Source organism: Morone saxatilis, unplaced genomic scaffold, assembly GCF_004916995.1.
Source record: "Morone saxatilis isolate NCDOM2014 unplaced genomic scaffold, NCSU_SB_2.0 Contig3, whole genome shotgun sequence".
Taxonomy (NCBI): domain Eukaryota; kingdom Metazoa; phylum Chordata; class Actinopteri; family Moronidae; genus Morone; species Morone saxatilis.
The window spans coordinates 19,265,001-19,289,226 of NW_023339873.1; the positions used below are offsets into that span (position 1 = coordinate 19,265,001).

General features: G+C 40.5%; 1 protein-coding gene across 3 annotated transcripts in view; it reads left to right on the forward strand.

Annotated features, from left to right (window-relative positions):
- Positions 1–667: 667 nt before the first annotated feature.
- The window catches only part of sobpa (sine oculis binding protein homolog (Drosophila) a), a 39,896-nt gene continuing 16,337 nt past the window's right edge, over positions 668–24,226 (forward strand). For 2 of the 3 annotated variants that reach the window (XM_035673805.1, XM_035673806.1), the window contains exons 1-4: positions 670–1,076; positions 11,663–11,783; positions 12,825–13,034; positions 16,540–16,691. In XM_035673805.1, coding sequence (XP_035529698.1) covers positions 981–1,076; positions 11,663–11,783; positions 12,825–13,034; positions 16,540–16,691 — 579 coding nt within the window. In that variant the 5' untranslated portion in view covers positions 670–980. Of the gene's footprint in view, positions 1,077–11,662; positions 11,784–12,824; positions 13,035–16,539; positions 16,692–24,226 lie in introns of all 3 variants that reach the window. The other variant, XM_035673807.1, reaches the window with a different exon arrangement.

Below are 24,226 nucleotides of genomic sequence, written 5' to 3' on the forward strand. Positions count from 1 at the left end.
TGAGCACAGAGAAACTTTCAACTTTCAGCAGATGAATGTGAAAACATCCTTCTAGAGTCAAACTCTGCACATAGAGCATTCAAAGAGCACACTGTAGGGACAAGAAGAAAAACTCATTTTTGAGTGGATGGGGACTGAAGCATGATGGTTCAGTCTTTACAAAGTCAACACACCTAAAAAGTTTCCTTTGGCCATGAGAGAGTGTTGAACTTTTTCCCTCGATGAAGGATTGGTTTCAGACTGTGCTTCTATGCCGATTGCACACACACACACACTTCCTTTATCTCTGTTGAGGAGAAGGTGGAGAAAAACATCCACTGACCTACCGATGTGTCCTTGAGCAAGGCACTACACCCGCACAGTGTCTCTAATGAACACTGATAGCTTGTCTTTCTGCACACGCAAATAAACGCACTGGAACTTCCAGCCTTGACTTCAGTTTGAAGTTGTCGGTGGAGCAGTGAAGTCTGTAACTGATAGAGAGACTAAATGTCATTATGAGGGACTCCAGTAGGTTGTAGACTTCCCTGAAGAACAATGTGGGGCTGGGTGACTGTGTGAGCACCTGTTTGCTGCTTGCAGGCTGTCACCATCAGGGAGCAGCGCTAAGTGGATGTGACTGCTCTGATTGCACTCCGCGGGAAAGCGAGAAGAAATAGCCTACCTCTGATCATCAACGCGTCATATAATGTTTCAGCGGACGCCCCTCCCCCTGTCTCGTTTTTTCCCCTCACTCAACCTCTCCTTTGACTCACAGAGGCGGCTCACCACTGGTGCACGGACCGTGGAGAATACGGGCAGAAGATGGCTGACTTAGCCGGGCACCGCAAGCCCTCGGCGGCATCGCCAGCGTCACACGGGCCGCTGAAAAGCTGCAAGACATCCGCCGTCTGGCGACTGTAAACAGCTGCCGCTGCCTCTCTCACCCCCTCCTCTCCCTTCCTCACCGCAAATATTGACAGAAGTATCACAGAGAAAACATGGCAGAGATGGAAAAAGAGGGCAGACCTCCGGAAAATAAAAGAAGCCGAAAACCAGCTCACCCGGTGAAAAGGGAGATAAATGAAGAGATGAAGGTAATAACAAGGGGTCTGTGCCCAGTTGCATGTGATTACGCGTGGAGTGGTTTGTGAGGAGCGTGCATGTCTGTGGAGGCACTAAGCAGGCGTCCTCAGTGGAAATATACGTTACACTCAAGTGCAATTGGCTGCGTGATAGTCAAACTTTGATTTATGATTTTTTTTTTTACCCAAGTTCTATTGTCATGTATCCACGCTGAATGGCAGCCTCAGCAGCGCACCCTGCCAAACCTACCGCCTTGCACAATGGATGCGGCACCCATTCACTGCTACTATTCTACGAGGAAGTTTTGAATCAAGAATACGGTGTACGTTCCCGTCGCTTCATGTCATAATTTCGCCGTTTGTGTGCGCTGCCTTTCATGGCTTACCCAGAGTTAATGGAAAATCCAGTGCGTCAGTGAAGGCGTCAACAGTGCCTCTACTATTACTATTAATACTATTACACTACGGCGCAACGGAGAGCAGCCAATGTGCATAATTAGTATAAATCAATGGGGGAACACTCGCCTATCCGATGCTTTTGCGGGTCCATGTCGACTGCGTGGGTTCGCCTCTGAGTCTAGGTGTGTGTTTGTGTTTATATGTGTGTGTGTGTGTTGCCCAGCTGCCCAGAGGCGTGTGATCCAGATGTGCGTCTGTGAGCTTTACGCACTCGACAAGAACACATTGTCTCCTGTGTTCGGCCTGCACGACCCTATTCCAATAATCACCCGCACGTTTCTGGTCGGGTTTTATTTTTTACTCGGTGCACATTGTGATATTTGAGCTCTGAGCTCTCCGTGCGGTTCATTGTGGAGAAAGAAAGTGTTCCTCGCTGGTCGTGTGTGTGTGTGTGAGGCAGGCTGTGTGTCCGCTTTGTCTTCATCTCTTCATTGTTTGTACACATTTGGCTGGAGGCACACACATGTACTCAGATATATGCAGGTGATCACATCGAGAATAAAAGTGGAGATAGTGATTTTGAGGCAGTCGGAGGAAAAGCGAGGGTGCTGGCTTTGAGCGAGTCCTGAAGCAACCCTGTGATACAGCCTTTTTGTATTTAGACCTGTCCAAAATACCAGCCGCGTTCATGTGTCACCGCTTCTCCTCTGTAACTGTAAAACATAATGTTCTTATTATTGATGACAGTTTAGATGCTTTGTTGATGAGCTCAGCTGCCAAACATGCATTTATTATTATTACAGAGCAAAAAGGAACGGGCAATAAACTACAATAATATTGCACTGATGATGTAGCTAATTAAAATCATTTTTTAAGGAGTGTAATCTAGAATACTGTATTTTACTGTAGGTATTTTCCTTGTGTGCTCTGCTTAGTGGCAGCTTGAACAGATGCAGACCTTTTCAGAGTTCTCCTTGCTTGTTACCTATAACTGCACTGGAGGTCCGGAGAAATGGGATTTCTTTTAATGGCAGGATTTTAACTGCCAGTTAAACTGGAATTTTCTTCCTGATGAAATTAAAAAATATTTCTCATGGTTTTCCATTTGAGAAGAAATAACCATCCTCCTGCCCTGATGACAGCAGGGAGGGATGCAGGGTGGTGTCAGGCAGGGTCTCTCCATGGAGAAATTTCCTTATTTCTTATCAGGGGAGCACTTGAGGTGGTCTCAGTGGAGCGTTCAGAATGGAGGAAATCTTTACGAGCATCGTTTAGGCACAATGAAGCATTGTCTTGCCACATTTGTAGCACACAAGTCCAGGTTTTATTTGGTCATTTTTATCGTTACAGCAGAAAGACATTTATTACCATGAATCTATTTGGAGTCACGGTGGAAAAAAAATCTCCTCTTATAATTTATCACATCTGATGACATAATTATTTGATGTCAGCCATCAGTCAGAAATGATGTTTTATTTGCAGGTTTGTAAGTTTTGCATTCAGATGACAGATGCTGTGACATGGGTCATCATTCAGGGTTCAGTGAATTGACATCTCTTACAATATGTTTTGGAGAGCAGACATGTCAGTTAAACATCTCGTTTGATCAAAGCGCCTTCATTTGTCATCTGATTTCTAACTGTCATCAGTCAAATTGTGGGTCTGAGTTTTTGAATTTGAGGATGTGCCTGGCCAAATAAAAATGTCAGTAGCTGGTGGATTTTTTTTTTTAATGGAATACATCAGATACAGTGCTGTGTTGTTGGTGTCTAGGAAAAGAAACAACACTGACAACTCCAGTATCCCCATCAATACCAGGGGAAGCTACTGAATGGAGCAGCAGATGTGGTTAAGGTGTCAAAACACTTTCAAAGGCTAAACAAGTTCGATTGAAGCTCATTACGCAACCTTGAATTTCATCTCCTATTGCACGCACGCACGCACACATACACACACACACACGCATCACAAGCTGCGTTCTACAAATTTAATTTAATAAAACAGTGATCCAAAGATAGAAACTAGTGAAGTAGAAAATAGCTGCAGCCTCTCTTTAAATACCTTCACTGTTATTGGACATTATGGGATCTGGTGGAATCATGTTAAAAAAAGGTAAAAAGAGTATATTGCATGGTTATGAGAGTATTATACCTAAGCCTGGACCCAGCATTATGACCTGCAGAGTTGCAGTTAATTAACACTATGACATGGTAGCATGCCTACAACCAGAACAGTAAATCCAGTAAGTGAACTTTAATGAATTGATTTTCTGAAGAAAACTCTTTGATTCTTCTATTGCAAGTGTTCAGAACAAAAAGACAGTTTGTTCTCTCATCTTCAATAATTCAGACCAAAGTTGGAGGAAAAAACACACACGCAGACACACAATGTGTCCTTGTGAGGGATCATACTTCTCCGAAAAACCAAACAGTCTGACAGTGTTTCCTTCATCTGGCTCCTTAATGTGTGCCACGGTAAAATAAGCCCTGGTGAGTAATCAAGCAGAAGGAGGAGTGGGCATGGAGGGGATATGAGAGGCTGGAGAGTGGGGTAAGAAACAGTGGAGAAAGGAATGTATACAGCGCTGGGCTGGCTAAGCTGTAAAAACTGTAACCTGAGTGTCTCTGCTGGATCAGATATCAAGGAAAGTAGAGGGAAATGAAAGCAGAGGAGAGGGAGAGGCAGAGGAGGAGAGAGGGAGCAGGGGAGTGGAAAAGTGGAGAAGGAGGAGGCAAAGGGAAACTTGGCGTGTGGATTCGGGAATGTTATCACGGTATACAGTGACCTGCTCTGGTTTCTACCCGCAAGGTATCCAATTCCCACCACCATCATTACCACAAGCTATACTGGCCATGGCTGGGTCCTACTGGAGGGAAACAAGGGGGAAGACTGTAGAGAAGCAAGACTTTAAATGTATTTTTATCATTATCCACTGTTGAATACAGGCAGAAAAAGTGCCAGCTTGTGAGTTTGTCAGTGTGTGTGTCGTATTTGCCCCGTATCTGCACAGAGTACATCACTAATTATCCTGCAAAGGCTCTGTCAAACCACCATCTTGTCTTTAACTGTTTCTGGCCGATGCTAAAGAGGACAGTGTGGGTATTTTGTTGCTGAAGGTTTCTACAGCGTAGATAAATACACCGAAATATCATCCTCATATCAAAGGTCTAACCCAGAGTTCTCAACAAAGACATCAGTAAAGGCAGGGATAATTGAAAGCTGATGGAAAATAAATAATAATTTGATTGTAATGATAAAAGATCATACACTGTATGTACACTTAGATGGTAGTTTAGAAGGTACACCAAGTTAGTGGCACCCAGTACTGTCATATGGGGACGGTTGAAATGTTTTTGAATACTGTTCAACAGCACCTGTATTCAAAATGACCATGAGACATTTGATGATGACTAAAGCTCTCTGCAATAGTGTCAACTAAATATGATGAGCTGATTTATTACAATCATGATAATTGAGCTTCTATAAATTGGATTAGAGGAATAAATCACATTCCTTAACATAGTACACAGTTTTGTAAAGTTATGACAAAAATGAAGGGTACTTTGGGAATGTCTAGTTTTTAATTTTCTCAAAGGAGAAAAACAAAGACATCATAAAGTGGTGTTTAAAATGTACCAACTAATGGTCACACAAAGCACGTTAGGCATCTCACATACATAGAAGGGCAATAATAGTGGAAATATCTTTTATAATTATCCATCCTCATCTATCACTTGTCCTGTATGTGGTTGCTGGGATTTTAAATAGGACTGTAATTTCTGTTGCCACAAGATACAGTTGCAGGATAATGACAAATGCTAAAATGTAAGCACAAGTAAAGAAGATTCATAAAGTCAGCAAACTGACTCAATAATGTCAGTTACACGGCTCTTTCTATCTAAAGTTAGCTAACATTGGCCACTATAATCTACTGGTCATACCAGACCAAGTAAGGCTGTAGCAGCAGAACCCCTGAGTCTGTTGATGCTTATGAATTCAACTCTTGTTTGTAAGAGGAGTGCATTATTTCTTCTATTAAACGTTACAATATTTTACTTTAAAAACAGCAATTGTTAATATGATGATGGCCATCTCTTTGCTTTTTGCAATGAGTGACCCATTGATTAGCAAGCAGTCAGTCACTGTTGTCATTATTATGTATTCAGTCAGTTCACTTCTTTTGCTGCTGTTTTATTGACAAAACAAGACTTCACATGTAAAGCCTGTTGTGACCCCTGAAGGCTGTAATATTCATTTCCACACTAGCAGTAGATGTACCAATATAGTGATGATATTGTTATTCTTGGAGCCTTATTATCAGAGGGATTTCACACTTTATTTCAAGGTTGATATCGGAGGAAAGTGCACAGCCTCATTGACATCTCATTATCCTCTTGGGGAAAATCATGTGCTCAGTATATTTAATGGATTGATATTTTAGTCTGATGGTGGCACTAGAGGAAACATCATAGTGTCCAGAATGGAAAGGGTTTGTATTCTTGGCAGCAGCTATATAAACTTCACAGCAGTGTGGCTATTAGTTTTGTATATTTTTTGTGTACAAGTTGACATTTTATCTGATGGTGGTTCTAAATCTTCTTGATTTACAGTCATTCTCTGGGGACCATGAATATCTACTACAAATCTTATGGAGCTCCTGCCTTTTTTGTGTTTTTTTAATATAACCCTGTCATGGACCAAAATTTGGGTCAATGTGAAATTGATTGATGGGGGCAGTAAACAAAAAGTCAGGAGGTCAACAATATAATTAGCAATCATTCTCTGGGGAACATGGTTTTTCATTCCAAATCTCATGTAAATCTGTCCAGTAGTTGTGAAGATGTTGTTTTCTGGGCCAAAGCAGAGACAGATGGACGGAACAACTGAAGTCACCATGCCATGTCCGCAGGCTTTTTTTTAAATTTTCTAACTTGATGACCTCTGTTCTGTTAGAGGTTCTTAGAAGACTTTGGGGTGAATAAAGCTGATAAAAAGAGGTTTTGTCTGTGTTAAAGCAGATGAAAAAGGCTATACATCCAGTGTTCCATATAGACATCTGTAGCTGCCTCTGTGCCTCCTCTTCCTCCCCAGCTCACCCAGAGACAAAGTTGGTGCCGCTGCTTTGATGAGCCGCCAACCAGGATTAGATTCCACTCTTAAAATTACTCCCACTTTCTCAAAGTAGTAGGGTGACACAGAGGACAGGATGGTAGGAAGGAAAGAGAGACACAGAGAGATGTTGTGTTTTTGTCTCTGTGATGTGGTTATTTTACAGCTACATCCGTTTTTACTCAGGAGTACATTCAGGTTGGGTTATGCTCCAACTCGTTTGTTCAAAAGCAGGATTTCTCCTTGAAGATTTTTTATTCTTGAGGTTCTCTCCTTGCAGTTGGGCTAATTGCTCAAGTTGTGTTTGCCCGTGTTTGCACTTTGAGTCTTTCACTTTTTAATTTTGTTAATAATTGTTGTTGACATAGAGTGACAGTATTTGTAAAACTTCTGGAGAATTTTCCATTTCTCAGCTTAGAGATCCGACATCTTTTTTACCTGATTAATTTCAATCATTTTAAGAATCGTTTGGGACATGAACTTTTCCCAGAATGCTTGGGTCACTTTCATTCACACCTGTGGACTATTTATCTGACCTGCAAGCATGTGTGCATGTAACGCCCCCAACGTTTACTGCAAACATAGACATTTATTGGCCATTTCTGTGGAAACTTAAGGTGGTGCAAAATGCCATGAAAACGTGTTCACTGGGTGTCACCCTGGGCGCAAACATGGTTTGTGTGTATAGCTGTCAGAACCTAACTTTAGCTCTGCTCAGGAAGTGGTACTAAATCTAACTTCCAGGGACCTTCAGGCAGAGAGAGCACTGCTGTCACATCTGCAAACACGAGCTGTCCTCATTAACAGCCTTCACTGCTTTCACCACCCTTTTAAAAACCTCAGTGACAAAAAAACTGAGATTATAAGTGTTTGGATTAGACTTTAATTACAATATCGCTCCAAATCCTTTCACTGTTGAATGCTGACACTGTCCAACCTTGATGTCCAGAGAGTTCCAGATGTTCTCACACACAGTCTTTGCATGCTGAAACGTTCCTGCAGATACAGACATTCACCACAACATGGTGCTTTGACTTCACCTGTCATTGACTTGAACCGTGCCCTGCACCTTTGTGCCACCTCTACCCATTGACCACGCCGCCACAGTGGTATTTCATAACAGGCAGATCAATAACTCCTGTCATTCTTCATCAATAATTCCTTACCAGCATTTAGACCAAGTCCTTCCACTAAGAGTGGCAAATTCACTTCTGCGTAGAATAGCAGAAACTATCTGCTCTGTAAGAACAAAGCAAAACTGATGCAAAACTGATCCTGGAGAAGCGCTACTACTCCGAGATACAAATACAACACATCATGAATTTCTCTCTAAAATGCTTAGAAACAGAGTGAATATGCTGACAGACCAGGAGAAAATCTGCCTCTGTCACGTCTATACTGTGCCACAGTGTCTCAAATATGCAAAGAGATACTTCAGCCTCAGTCTAAACAAGTGTGCGTGTGTGTGTGTGTGTGTGTGTGGGCTCAGTCCCACTTGTGTCTCCTTTACTATAATACCACTGTAAGCAATATCCAAACTGCGCTTTGTGTTGGTGCTCTGTTAATTGAATTTGTATCAAGTAATTGAGTCAGTGGACCAACCTGTTGTCTGCAGGCTGTGGACTTGCTCAGGCTTCGTGCTGTGTCAGCGTGTACAACAAGCCTTTCAAGGCATTTCTTTCTTTTCTTTTTTCAGAGTTGCATAAGGTATTTGTGGAAATACTTCAGAACACCCATCTCGACTGAGACCATGTAGTTTGACCAAATTAAATCCTGGTTTCAGATACAGTCACTCTTCCACCCACAGGAAATCACAAATCAATACTTCAGACCTGTCTCCAGCAGTGAGTGAACAATCTCCAGCCACCCAAGTTCCCAAGAACTCTTTCTTCTCTCTCGTCACTTCACTATAAAACATCATAGACTGGCCTGGTTGATAGACATGAACCTGCTGAAGTCACTTCACACCAAGCAACATGTAAAGTTGCCCAGTGCGCCTTTAAAGTTAATATGGATGCTAGGTCTATGGTAGTCCTCCCTTACTGCCAAACCTGACATCCCTCTGACATGGCAATTATATTTAACTTTTTTTCTGGGAAGTTCTGTGTTATCACGTGTAAACAGGCAACAGTTATCCTAACATACTAAAAATCTACAGTGGAGGCAAGAAGGAAACATTTGAAAGAGGAGAGGACATAGTTCAGGTTAGGCCACAATCTCAATTTGCTTTCTCTACTTTTTTCCTACAGTACGTAGCAATGGTTTGAAATTCAGATGCACACACTCTTTGCGGATGTGTGTGTCCATATTTTGCTGTTAAATTTAGATCAGCTCAGAGTCAAGAGTCAGATGTGCTGGGTGGCACTGAACCACTCCGACGTGATCACTGCGGCTCTGACATATCGACAGGAGCCGTTTGTAATTGACATTTAACTGCTTGATGTAGTGACTGCTGAGTGACGACTGCTGCCATGATGAGATAACACACAGAGTAAACTGGGACCGGCTATAAAATAATTAACTGACTCGTGTCTTGTCAATTTGATCTGGAGCACGTCCACCAATGGCAAGACGAGGCGGGTCATCTCTGTGGCAACGTACTGTACAGGTGTTTGTCCCTGCGGGCCTGTAATATGATTTTACCAGCTGATCTTGTTGTGCGCTAATTAACAAGCACTACGGCAGGTTCCATACTTACAGGCACATACAGGTTCCATACCTAGGGCTGAATTAGATGTGTTTATTATGATCCAAAATGTATTCAGCAGCAATAGAAAACAGAGGACCAGTGTTCCCCCGTAAGCTGATAGTTTAGTGACCTGTGACTAATATTTTATCACACGGACCGAATAATTACAGCTGATTCATCCTCAGCCACTGCTGTAGTTTGTTTCTATAAAGAGCATTTCCATCTATGTTTTAGAGTCAAATGATAGCTGAACCATTTACCATAGTTTAGGGTTCAGTGAATAGACGCTTCTGGGAATATTCCAGCTGAGAGGTGTATAGTGATAATGGGCTGTGTGCATTAGCAGGGTTATGGTTTTGTTTTGAGTACAGGTTTTATTGACTGTGTTGTGAGAGGCTGTAATATGGAGGAAATACTTTAATGTCTCACCTGCATAGAGTTTTATTTATTTTGCATAACTGCACTAACTTTCTGCATAGCACTCTGTGCTTCTGCAGAATGTTTGGACTTTAGTGCCTTGCTCAGAGCAACTTGGGTGGCAAGACATGACATATACTGTTTATATACTGTTACTAACTGCTCAGTGACAGCTGTATTACTATTTGACTCTTTGATTAATGTTTTTACCGTGTTGCGATTGGTTGTTCACCATAATGGATTAGTTTACTGAAATACACTCATTTTATTAGTCTTGTACTGTATCCATGTGTTTACTCTAAAATGTAACAAGTGAAATGTTTAAAAAAAAACATAACTCATTATTTTGGAAAGTACGCGTATTTGCTTTCTTGCTGAGAGTCCGTTGAGAACATTGATGCCTTAGCAAGCTTAGCTTAGCATAAACAAAAATTGCTGCTTGTCGTTTTTACACTTTGGTTTTTGTACAGTATCAACAGACGAGATATAACAATTTTATTTTTAGAGCCAGGCAAGCTGTTTCCCGCTGCTTTCTGTCTTTATGCTAAGCTATGCTAAAGAGAGTGGTATTGAACAATGAGTGGTATCAGTCGTTTAACTCTCTGCCAGAATGCAAATAAGTGTATTTCCCTAAATTCTGCACTGTTTCTTATTGAGCCTCTTTTAAGACCGATACCAATTTCAGAGGGAAACATTTCTCAGTATGGCCAATATAGTGAATTTTTGGGCTGGAATAAATAGACCAATTTTGCACCAATATGACTATGCACAGTACGCAGAAGGCTGCTTTGTTAAACAAATAACTTAATACCGTCATATAACTTAATATTTAACTTAAAGAATATTTAAGTTAAATATTCTATAACATGTTTTTTGCAACAATTCTTGAATTGAACACTGAGAAATCGACAATATTGACATATACACTGATACTGATTCAACATTGATATGTTTGCATTAGGCCAATATATATATATATATATTGGTCAGGCTCGGGGTTATTCAGTAAACAGCAGTCCAGTAGGTCAGTCGTTACAAACCCATGCTGCAAAACCCTTAAAGCTACATAAGTGGAAACAAACTGGGAGAACTGTACTGTATGTTAAGGGTTTTCACATATTATCCTTGAAGTTGGCTTCTGTTGGGGGTTAAGGCCCACTGAGAATGATATTCTCAGGCATGATATTGTTGAATTCCTCAGCTTTGGGCTCCATAAATCAGTGGTCCCCCTGGTCCATTTAACCCCCGTGCCATTTTTAGCCAATCAGATATCTCTGCTGTTACTATGTTTACTGTGCTGTGGTATTCTATTTTACTGTATTGTAATAAGCTCTCAATGCTGGTTAGTGTGCTGTGATATGGTTCTTATCAGAGTCTTCATTAAACTCTGATAACATCCTCCTCTTTTATTGTGCTGTGATAGGGGCCATTATTTCTTCTGGATGCACAGAATGCAGCGTTTGTACAGAGTTGGCCCCAATTAGGTTGACCTGTACTTATGAAGAAGACCTGGAAGAAAAACCTTAATGGTGGTTTTCTCGGTGTACAGCTTTAAATTTTGAGTGGCATCACAATATGCCTAATTAGTAAAAGAAATGTGGTACGGTGGACAAATCTAAAGAGCTAGTCTTAAAGTCAAGGTCTCAGGAGAAGCTCAGGAAAATGCATCAAAGTATCAGATTGTCGCATTTCCTTTTACAAGTGACCTCAAATCTCATTTATCTTCGTCCTGTTATCTAAATGTTAAGATGTTTGCTCGGTAACATTTACATTTCATGTGATAGTATACAACATTTTAGAGGTTACTCACATTTAATTTGCTACTATTTTATTTACTACATCACTGCCTATCAGTACTGTAGCAGCTTGTATTGCAAGAATAGCAACTCAAGTAATATTTTGTCTACATCAAAGCTGGTCCACTTTCAATTCCTGTATGAAGATCTTTGTCTTGAGTCTCACCAGTCACCTGTTTGTGTTGCAGAGTTTTGCAGAGAACACCATGAACGAGCTGCTGGGCTGGTACGGCTATGACAAGGTGGAGCTGAGAGACTCTGACAACCTGGAGATCGGGGAGACGCCACAGCACATCTCTGTCCTCAAAGGTATAGAACTCAAACATGGCCTACAGTCCACCATTATTATTTTTTTTTTAATCAAAAAGTGCATGCATTTTTTGCCTAGCTGGCAGTCAGTATTCTCATAATAAGATGATGAAAAGAGTGCTTATTAATGAATGATGAAACATGGCTAATGCAGTATATATGAACACGACTGTGACACCTCTTTGTAATTATGTAAAAGCACTGCACTGTAACACTTACGTGAAGCCACATCCACACCTACACAGTCCTGATGAAACATATTAACTAAGAATGCTTTCTGAACTTTAAACCTGTGTAAGTTGACTTGTTGGCAACTTGAGAGCTGCAAACATACTAACATACTATCACCTCATAAAGTGGATATATTGAGCTTGTTAGTGAACAGTTGCCAACATATGCTCATCCAGGAGATACAGAGAGACATAAGCATTCGTTTGTGACCAACTGACAAATCTTAGTCTGATATTCGCTCTCCTTTTAGCTCTGTTTTGCTCTCCACCAGCTCCTGAGTAAAATATATGACTCTTTAGCTTAATGCTCAACTACGTTCACCAGCTAGTTGCTAACTTTGTCTGTCTGCCATTTAGTGCTTTTTCCTAACAAGAATGGTGAGACTGAACCAAAATAGTGAAGTTGTGGGCTGAAAAACCAAAACAATGAGCTAAAAGAAGCTAATATGCTCTGTTGAGCTGATTATAATTCTCTGTGGGTTTGTCTCTACGGGTGACCTCTTTCACATTGCATTTGTTAATTTGATCTACTTGTAACATTAGAATATTGATAAGTTCAGCTTTAACCTTCATTGTTGCTTATTTAGTCACAAAATAAGTCACTAAATAATGGCTCTTAATGTAAACTTTTCCAAGCCTGCCTTAAAAAACAGACATACCTCATCACTTGTGCCTCCAGTACGCTAGAAATGGACCCTTTGTGTTAGATGTTAGGCATGCTAGGCTCTTGTATTATGGCAGGATTTGCAGTGCTGCAGCATCTCATCAGTTGTTCAGAAACGTTTTATTTTGCTCAATTTCCTCTGTCTAGAGAACTTGTTGCCAAAAATCCCACCTTCAACAGAGAGTGGCGAAGGCTCTCCGGATCGAGCCAACAGCTCCCAGTCTTTGCCAGCGTCCAGGAACGGAGTCACAGAGCCCTCCACCACACCGTCCACCTCCACGCCCAGTAGCAAGGAACATGGCAACCTGCCCATCATAGTCCCCATGATCCCCCCGCCACTGATCAAGCCCCCTGCAGGTAGGGAGCATGACACTTTTTTTTTGAAAGACACATACAGTAGATGAATTGAAAAGTAGTTTAGGTTTGTAAAAAGTTCTTGTTTGTCACAAAAAGGACTTAAACATGATGACTGCCGGCAAAAAACAGTATCAAAATCTACTCAAATGGGCAAACCATCCGACCTCCAGAGCCAGTACATTAAGTTTCAACTGTTCTACGCTTACCAATTTGTGTGTTTGGAACAAGGCTACATTTTAAATTTCCAAAAAGATCAAGGTCATTTTCAGCCTGTCGCAGATTGCTGATGTATTCGCCCAACCACAAACGCACACACGGTTATTTCTCTAGTCAAACCACACCCAACTAGAAGAACTGGCATAGATTTCATCCACAGCTCTTCTCCAGACAGATTACACTGTATTGAAAGTATAAGCCTACTTGCTGATTCTCCAGCACTTTGCAAGAAACTGAATGTTTATGCAACATGAAAACTTTCTGTCTTTGCAATGGCCTGAAAGCCTCCAAACCATGCAGGGACAGGCAACTAATGAGCTAGCTACCTGCTGTACACCGTGTTTTCCTCCACCTGCCCAAGTGTCAATATAACCCCATCAACTCTCTGAGGAAATGTCCGCGTTCCTTGGCCAGACAGAGGGCTTCATTATCCCTTACGTCTGCTGCGGCACAGGAGGTTGGTACGCCCCGGCGGAGCTAGCGAGCCGCCTTGGCATCGCCCAAGAGGAGTCCCCGCTGGCCCTGCCTAGGCGGGGAAACAGATGGTGTGGTCCCACTTAAAGCCCAGCACCAACCCACCACCCGGCCGACACCCCCTTCAACTAGCCCCCCCACCCCCACCCTCACACATATGCTGAATTATTCATGTGCCCCGCAAAATCCGACAAAGGACCTTTTGAGGTGCAGGTACGGCGGATGATGGTGGCATTTACTATGGAGGCTGCATAATTACTGACAGGTTTTTTTCCCCCCTCATGCAGATGTGAGTGTTTTGAGATGGGCTTGTTACGAGGTGCCAGGATGTTGGAAGGCAAAAACAACTCCACCTCAAGATGTCTCTGTATGAAAATCTTGAGACATTGGGAAAGATGTTGTGATTTCATGTTGGCCTTCGATCCCGTTCATTACGCTGCTGTGGTACATATATTATTCCAAGAAATGCACAAACCCTGATCCACCCACCCAGTCATCTCAGAATAAAACTATACCTTGTTTTTTTGTTATCACTGCAGTGGGCAGCAGTCCAGATAGACTCAAAAAAAGAGAGACTATAGGAACGAGATAGAGGATGGGAAAGACATAAAATATGCATGTTAGGTCGACTGTGCTATGTTTAGGACCCCAGGGAGTTATTTCCTTAATTGTGAGTTAGTTTGTACTTAAAATCTGATGGCCCTGTAGATCCATTAAGCGCAACAAGAGGTGAAAAGCCTGGCCGGCGTGCGATAAGGAGGTGAGCGGGGGTGAAAGACTAATGGGCCTGCTTTTTTTCGCCCTCACACCCGCGTAGTCATAATGTGATAATTGGGAGATACTGGAGGGAATCTCCGAGGATCTGTCTCATTGCAACAGCGGCAGCACTAAAAGCCCCCAGCTCCTCACTAGCAGTCGCAGTTCGCCACAGAAGAGGCATTTCGCTGTCACAGAGGGTCTGTTAAAATAATTTGTTGCCCACACTGACCAGGGGGATGTGCTGAGGTCAACTCTAGATTTACTCAGAACTTTGTTAGGGCTAATCATAGATCTTTGGAGACAGAAGAGATCTGGGTATAGTCTTTTTGACCTGTAAAACAACAATTATTCTTTACAATGCATTCTCTTTCTCTTTTTAAGGAGAACTTAAGGCCACCCTCCCACACAGGTCATGAATTTTCTACAAGGAAGCATTAACTGAGAAATATACTTTAACACTTATACATATAAATCTCATATAGCAGAATACTTATACATAACTGTCCGGGCCCTGCTGCAAAAACTGTGTCCTTCTTCTTTTCTACTTTTTTTTTTATATAATTAGTTACATATATACTTTTAAACTCAGTACTTTCATATTGGAATTGATTAAATAAAACCTACTAATTATCACCGTATTTAATATTTACTTACTTTCTATACTTGAGCCAGTTCACTGTCTACAGTCACCTTGAAATTCATTGTATAATTAACATCCCTTAACCCTAACCTTCACTACATGACTAGGACTCAGTATTTTATGTGAACTCCATTTTATGTTCTGTCTCGTCTATGATGTAAATATTTGTTTGTCTGTCCTTGTGGGCCACTGGGGATAGTTGTATATGTATTAGTTTATTTCTGGTTCTTTTCCTCATGTTTTTTAATTTTTTTGGCTTTTTTCCCCTTCTCCCTGCCCTCAAATTGCCCTCATTATGAATAATTTAGGAAGAAAAAAGGAAGAAACAAAAAACTAAATTAAAGTGGTCTCATACAAGTATTGGTGTGCAGTGGTAGATGGATGGGTGGGCTTTCTTCAGATCAGGTCAGATCAGGTCAGAGTTGTGTAAAGTAGCCTACACTGTCTCACAAATACCTTCTTGAACTCTCTCAACTGTTCGTTTAGATGGATTGCTCTGTGAAAACCCATCACCCATCTTACACAAAAGGGGACGGCTCAGACAAACTATGACAATTATTTTAGAATTCTCTGTGACCGTGGTGCAGTAAATACACTCACACAGGATGCACATCCGCAGGGAGACTACACCTTCTGTTAGAGTCTCCTGTGTGAACACCCAGCATCAAAGTACATCCTAGTGTCCACTTCAGGTTCTCTAATACCCACAGAGCACAGCCGCAAATAGGCATCCTCCCATGTCCCTGGCTCATCCGGTTCTGCTGCATTTACCCATGGCAGGGCTTCATTATAAGTCCTACAGTGGTTTTGTGGCTTGAATCTTGAGCGGATTTAACCAGCCCAGCAGCTGGGCCGAATCAGCGCACTTAATGCCTTTTGGTCCTTGTGTTTAAAACATCTAGTTGTTGCATGCTTGTTGATATTCTCCGACACTTAAAACATAATAGATGTCACTCTTGCTTAAGGATATTTTCTAATCAGAATCAGACTTACAAAATGAAATAGTTGTACCATGAAGTCAGTATTTGTTATAATGTACTATGTACAATGTAAGACATTATGAGTGTTAAAGATCCCCTCCAGACATGTATTATGACATATACAAATAGTCTGCTTGGAGCAATAATGTGTGTCTGATAATATTTTTTACGTAAAAAATCATAATTTTTAGGGGGACTTTAAATAACACATCTAGCCATTTCCAGCTGTAAGTGATTATGTGAAACCATAGCAAAGCAAATAACAATATTTTGTCATTTTTTTATTTTTTTATGGTACTTGGACTGAATGTCCGGGATAAGGATCTGAGGTTTCAACTGAGATAATGTAGTAAAGAATATGTTGTTTGTCCTTATTAAATTACCCACTGAACTTGGGCATCCTAACTCGCTTTCACTTTTGTTTGTTTCTATCTAGATGAAGATGCATCCAATGTGCAGATCATGTGCGCCTGGTGCCAGAAGGTTGGTGTCAAACGCTATTCTCTGAGCATGGGGAGTGAGCTGAAGAGCTTCTGCAGTGAGAAGTGCTTCGCCGCCTGCCGCAGAGCCTATTTTAAGAGAAATAAGGTACAACTCCTTCCTTATCAACAGCTGGACACTTTTATATAACACCTTTTAGAGACTTTGCAGATACAGTATGTCACAAATCTCCTGGCAACTTCATGTGACCACCATCAGTGAGTTCCAGAAGAGAATATACAATTGAAAGTTCATAAGACAAGTATTACAAAATGTTACCATGTGGTGAACAATTAAACAGTTAAAAATAGTAAACAAAATAACTCTGGTAACAGTTTGGTTAAGCTGTACTCATGGTGAATAAATGCATATATGATCATGAGAGTTTAACGCAAGGTATATAATTAGCATTCTACCACCCTGACACTTTTCTCTTTGGCATTTTAGCGTAAGAACTATTTCCTATCTTTAGTCAGCTAGCTTCTTCATGTAATCTTTTTGGAGGAGAAACAATTGACGTTTTTGAAACATTATACTTAACAAAATTTCCCACGACCACTAATAGTTACATTATTTCCAAATTTAGCATAGCCTACTTTGTAAACTCCTATCTTTAGCACTGCTATACTCAGGTTTAACTAACATTATAGCTTGAGGTTATCTCAGTTCATTTCAGGGAGAAGAAATACGTTTTTGTCATTTGTACAAAACAACTGAAACTAACATACAACTACCATGATGTAAAACCTAGCTAATACCTAACCTAATAGCTAATGGGTAAACAAGATTTATAAGACTTACGGTTAGCTAACATGATGGTGTATTAGCAAAGATGCTAACATTATTTACACACAAAACTTTCTTTCTTTGCCATGTTCTTTTTTTGTGTGTAAAACATAAATTATGTATAGTCAGTGCGATATAAAAGTTCATATCTGCAATTACTGTATCGTTATTATTTCTAAGAGCAGAGAGCTCTAATATGACTGCCAGAAAATGTTACATCATCTGGTAAGCCCTTCATAAACATGCAGTATATTCTGCTTCTGACAGAGCTAAATTAAGTTTTCATGACATTTTGATAGTATTTATACCGTGAGCAGGAGCTTTATCGGTTGTAGCTTCAGCAATTATTACACTTAATTCTGACTCAAGACATCAAAGGGCCATTTGAACTAAAAATCCTGTTTAAAAATGTCAACTTTAAAACCCTCTCATTACTTTTTCAGGTTTGGCTTGAACACAAAATGCATAATACATTAAACCATAAACCTTTAATAAATCATAGTTTTTACTACAAAAACACCTTCAGGCAATCAACTCCAAAGTGACTTGGTCAACGTGGTGCATAAAACGCAAGACAGCAAACATCAAAGTTGTTATTGTGTTCTCATTTTCCCCTCAATGACTGTAGTTAAACAATCTCCTTTCTCTCTTGTACCAAAGCTGGGATATGTAAGGAATTACGCTGTGAGTATGACGTGTTTTACTCTCCTGCTTGTCTGTCCTGAAGTCAGTTATTCATCTAAACATAATCACTTTTTCAAGCACTGCACTGGAGCAGGAACTAGATAGGGGTGCACTTAGAGTATGTCTGTTCATTTCAGTTAGTGATATCCAATTTCTTTTGTTTTCTGACACTTTTTCCCAAAGCATGAGAATCAAGCTGACCCTTGCGTCTACTGTACTGTTGCTCATACTATGTGTTTTTCATTTTCTACCTTAACATTTTAGCTCATTTACTTTTCTAGCAAGTTTGTAGTTTCCATTGTACTTAATGTTGAAATGATGACAAATGATCTGTCTGGTCCTGGCGATGACAAGGAGAGTCTGACATGTTGAAAGCTCATGGGAGAACATGTGACAGTTGAGCTATAGAGCTTCATATCAGATCAAAACGCAGCTTTTGAACTGGTTTTATTTTGATCTCTGAGCTCCAGAGGAGGTCAGACAAAAGTAAATACAGGTCTACGCCATTTGACGCACATCAAAGTTGACAAGGCAGCTCCATGTCAATCAGATCAATCAGGGAGGCTGTAAACATGACATCAAATGTAAAGCTGATGTGAACAAAGCTCCCTGATGGCAATACATGGGCCTTAAGCAGGATTAGTTCATATAAAGTTTATATAAAGACAGTAAGAACCAGTGTGTGCAGGATTTAGTGGGATGTAGTGGTGTAGTTGCAGATCATAACTCCCTTGCTTCGTAAATGCCCCTATCTAGAGCCAGTTTGGTTTGTCCCTTCTGGGCTACTGTAGAATCATGGCAGTTCAACATGGCGGACTCCATCTATAGATAAAAACGGCTCATTCTAAGGTACCAAAAACAAAACAATTCTTATATTCAGGTGATTATACACTGATGAAAATACCTATGAATATTATGTTCCATTTCTGTCAACAGATCCTCCTAAATGTTACACACTGGACCTTAAAAGATTTCCCATACCCTTACCTTGATTGTTATACAGTATATAGTATGTAATTATAAGAATAATCCTGTATAGTACATTTGTAGTTTCTTTTTATTTTAAGCCCAATTTACTCTACATTATGTTCTGCTTTTGACAATATATTATATATATATATATATATTTAAATAAGTAGAAGATGAATACATTATGAAATCCACAGGAGAAAGAAAAAAAAGTACAAAAGACTAAACCACAAAAACAAACAAACCAAAAACTGCATGATGGCAGACACACCAAGGTCTGCTGTGCTAGTTCAGTTACGGCTCCCAAATGTTATAGAATTGGTCTATGTTTGAATGTAATATAGCTGTAAGGTACTCTAATAGCACTAAATCAAACAGCACTCTCTTGATGTTATATATCTGCTCAGGAGGGACACTGGGTCCATTTCCAGTTCCAAACCCAATATTTGTCTATTTCAAATAGATGCTTATGACATGACCAAAGACATTGAGTTAGAGCACCAATTTCTGTCTTGCATTTACGGCACATGGGTGATGTCTACGGTTGGGGGATGTATGCATTCTGTGTATTATTCTGTGTATTGCTTTGGTTCAGATCCAGACAGAAATTGATTTATTATGTCTCTAGATATCTTTTCGCTCTTCATTATCGATTGTGACAGATAGCTACTTCTCCCATGTGCCCTGAAGCCCTATAAAGTAACCGGAGGGTGCCAAATGCATAGCCTCATAGAATAAACTGACAGACATCTTTTCAGCTGTTTCAACAGGAGATCTTTCAGCGATGTCAGTTAAAGTTGCAACATATAATGCCTCGTCTGCAAAAAACGAAAGAAGTCCTGTGGGAGACCATATGTCTCAATCATGTGTTCAAATAGGGCGTTATGATGTGACCTTATGGGGCTGGAATATATTCTGATGGCATTTAAGGTACGCAGAGGTGTGGCGAGAAAATTGTGTGAAAAAGTACAAAGATGCAGCAATACTCTTTCCAATTCTCGATGCTCTCCTCCATTAATCAGCCTGACAGAAATTTCAAAGCATGTTCTCTCACTGCGGTGACAGCTCTTCATGCAAGCTATAGTTGTAGAAAAGTCTGAATTTCAAAGTGACAGACTAGATCATATCAGTCTTAGAGAAAATCTTTTACCTTATGAGCTTTGACACATGCGTTCCAGTCAACCTATAAACCAATAGTTCCAAAATACCTTGATAATGCACAATTGGTTGTTTAATTACTGTATAATTCATAAATGCAACATCTGAAAATTAGCAATCAGTCTGCTACTTCAAACACACTTTGTTCATTAAATCGACCGCTTGATAAAATAAAATGTAATTAAGTGCTCCACTTCATGTTTTGCCTAACAAAGCATGTTATCCACTGTAAAACATGTATGTTAAGCATGGTCTTTTAGCTTTTGCTTAAAGAGGAAATAAACAACGTTTTTGCTTTAACTTTCTTTCTTTTTGTCAAGTAAATGTTGATTGCAGTGTGTAATAGCTATAGAATATTGACACCATATGCATTTAGATTGGTTCCCTATAAGCCTCAATTCTGTCTGCCACTGAGCACAATATTACCCGGCAAAATTAAGGCTCAATTGACGAGACTTGTATATAGACTAAATGAATGAACAAACACACAATTTTTCTCCTAATATTTTCTTCTAACATTAATGTTACTCCCCCTGATGCCACCCTCTGCTGTAGTTACTTGTTACTTGCAATAGCGTTACTCACATTATGTCATTACTATGCAATGCATATCGTTACAATAGCTTTTGCCTGTTCCCAAATTCAGTATAAAATTGTGACAATTTCAATTTCTTCTCTCTTTTTCCAAAGTGGTGCTGATCACTTCTTCACAGAGCTTGGCGATCCTGTCTTAATAATAAACTTGGAAACACTGTTGGGGATTTGCAGGACCTTGTCTATTTAAAGGCAAATGTACATCATTTAGCCGTTCTACCACACTCTTTCCTTTCCCTGGTATATTTTAGTGCCAGAACGATTCCCTATTTCTTGTCATACCTTTTTCATTTAGCCTACTGTTATCTTTTTTTAATGGCTGGGATTAATCTTATCTGTTTTGTGAGACATTATACTCGTTTTAACTGAATTTTATGAGGCAAGGCAGAAAATTTAAGATTCCATAGTTTCCAGATTTAACTCTTCTTCATCTCTGCTATACTGCTATAGAAAAACTGCTTTTGTCATGAGTTTTGCAGCCACCGTAGTTTCTCCTACACACTTTATAGCCCGTTCTTTATTCCGAGGTCGTCAAATACAGACACAAGCTGTGTTCAGTTAGTTGCAGTCTGCAACTTAGTGGCAACTGCTAGATGCCACTAAATCCTACACACTGGTCCTTTAATCAGTTAGCAAGTTAGCGGGTGCAGTTATTAAACTGAGACAATTGATCGGATTTCACAGAAAATGGATGGTCTTTTTTGTTTATTCCAATTATAATAATGTCTAAACATTGATGTTGACATAATGTACTGATAACAATAAATGTTTATTTTTTTTAATTTGATTCCACCTTTGTTTAGGCAGGTAATCTCAATGGGACAGAAGGTCTCGTTCTCAAAAGGGAAACCAAACCTTCATTGGATCTATGCATCAGCAGAACAGAAATGTACAAAGTCAGCCAATGTCATCAATGTTTTTTGACAAACTTAGAGGACACCACACACAGTTTCAAGAACTAATATAATTAATATACATGCATTCCTGTTAGAGGCCATTCAGCCATGTTCAGCAGAATGCACATGTTCACATCATCCACAAACACAGGAAAGGCCTGCTCTGCCACAGTGGCTCAGATTCTATATTTTGTCTGGCTCTCGCACATTCGTTCAGGCCATTTGTGTAAGCGATACCCACGTTTCTTTTCTCATGCACGCACAAGGTTGGCCACAACAACACAGCCTGCAGGCTTTCTGTTTTTTTCCAACAGAAAAAAAATGTCTGCGTGTGCTTTGGATAGGCGAGAGGAGACGTGGGGGAGGAGGGGGGGATGTAGGGGGCGGGCAAACAGCTCTGGCATTATGTTGCATGAAATATCTTCAGCTGCCTCATCCATGAAACCCAATCCCCTCCTAGGGTGACTATGGTTGCTACTTTCTCACATGTCTGCATAACCTTAGATTATGTAGTGTGTGTTTGTGTGGGGCAAAGATGATTGATAGTAGAACTCTAGGCTAATCACTTATGTGCTGGTTTACTGTATGCCCTAAGCTTCAGGATTAGTTTGTATGGAAGGTGCTGCTTCCTCTCTGCTTGCACTACTCAATTATTCTGTCTGTCACCTCACTCTGCCTGCTCACTATCACTCTCTTTTTGACTGTCCACTATTGATTTAGAGACAGAGCTTGGCTCTTTTCCTTGTTTTGTAATGCACAGCTACTTACTGTGTGTGCCAGTTCGAGCGGATAGATACCAACTGAAGAAAAAGTTCACGTATACAACAGCTACGATCTTGGACAGTTTGGGGGATTCAAATGAATGAAATTTAATTTTAGGGTGGAGCTGCTTCTCAGCTGTCATGCTTTTACATGCAGCCGTACGAATTCTGGCTCTATCTTACGCCCACACATACACCGATAAACATGCTTGCTCATTGGACATAGTGCCAAGATTAACTTAGGCAATTAGCAGTGATGAATTACCCTCTGTGAGTATGAAGCATGGCGGCAGAAAGGTGTAGGTTAGAGGATGTTTTGCTTCTTTCATTGAGTCAGTCAGCCTTATATTCCACTGGAACACATGTCGTCCACATGTCATCTAGAGTTGGATTTTAAACGCTCTAAATGCAGGAGTGTGTTGCTGCAACATCAATTGTGATGAAATGTGGCTTGTTGCTGTTGTAATAGCTCCAACAATCTGTTTTTTAGTTTGGTTTGGTTTGAGTGCAGTTTTTGGGCTGGAATTCCTCAGGAAAAAAATACTTACTGGTTAATTGAAGACTGGTATGTTGTGATTGAAAAGCTGTTAAAATGAGGACTAATTCAAAATCCTGATAAAAAAAGTGAATGGCTTATTATGTCTCAATTGTATGCCATTTTATCATGTTTCTTCATTCGAAATTAAAAACAACCCAAATTCTTAAAGGGCCACATTGTAATTTTATAGAGTAGAACTATCTCAATGCACCATGCTAATAAACATATGAACCATGTCTTCTGCTTCCACAACATTCATGAAATTATTAAGCAGGTAGCGAGGAGACTCCAGCTTGTGTTTTACAGGTCGTTTCTGGCGCAGCGCAGGGCTTTTTGTTCACACCATGAAATCCCCCCCTGGAGACCCCAGACCTCCATCAGTGTCTTTCCCCGGGAGCTCCCTCCAGGCGCGAGGGGGCAGAGTGCCGCTTCATGTCAGCCCAGAAATGTCACATCACCTCAAACAAACACACACATGCACACACTAATGTCTCCTCCACACACAGACCCATGGTTGCCGCCCTGCTCCTGAACACTCCACAATTTACTTTGCATCTCCATCGGCTGCCAAGGAGGGCACGCACACAAAATGAATAAGAGAAAAGAGGGTGTCTGTGTGTGTGTGTGTGTGTGTGTGTGAGACTCTGTCTTGTATAAATATGAATGTAGCTGCTTGTGGAATTTTTTTGTGTGTGTGATGAAGTGTGTAATGTGTCTGCATATTGCAGCTCAGGCTCACTGCTGGTTAGGAAGCCTTGAGGCCTGCCTGACACAGCTTCAGGGCACAGAGAGGAAGGTGATTATCTCATAGCTGCCAGCCATTCAGCTCAAATAAAGACAAAAGTAACTCCGGCTAACTAGGCGTCGAGACTGTAAAAGTGGAGGCACGCACAAGAACTTGTGTGTCTTCTGTTAAACTTGTAGGTGTGATAAACTAGACTTGTGCAAAAAGTGCGGTACAGAATGTAGACACACCTCCTATTGCACATTTCAGGTGTGTTGTGATGATGACCTTAAGCAAGAAAAATTGAAGTTCCAAGAACAATTCAAAATCAGTATGCCAAGAAGATGTTATTCCAGTGACTTATATTAAATTAGCTATTTTGCCGTGCCTTTTAAATAAGATAATTAGTACTGTGTCATTCTTCCTGCAAAAAAATAATATTTAGAGTTGCCAGCAATAATACTTCTAAATAGATTTACAGTATATGTTGCTAAAACCTGGCTCACCTGGTAGAGCTGGCACCTCATGTACCA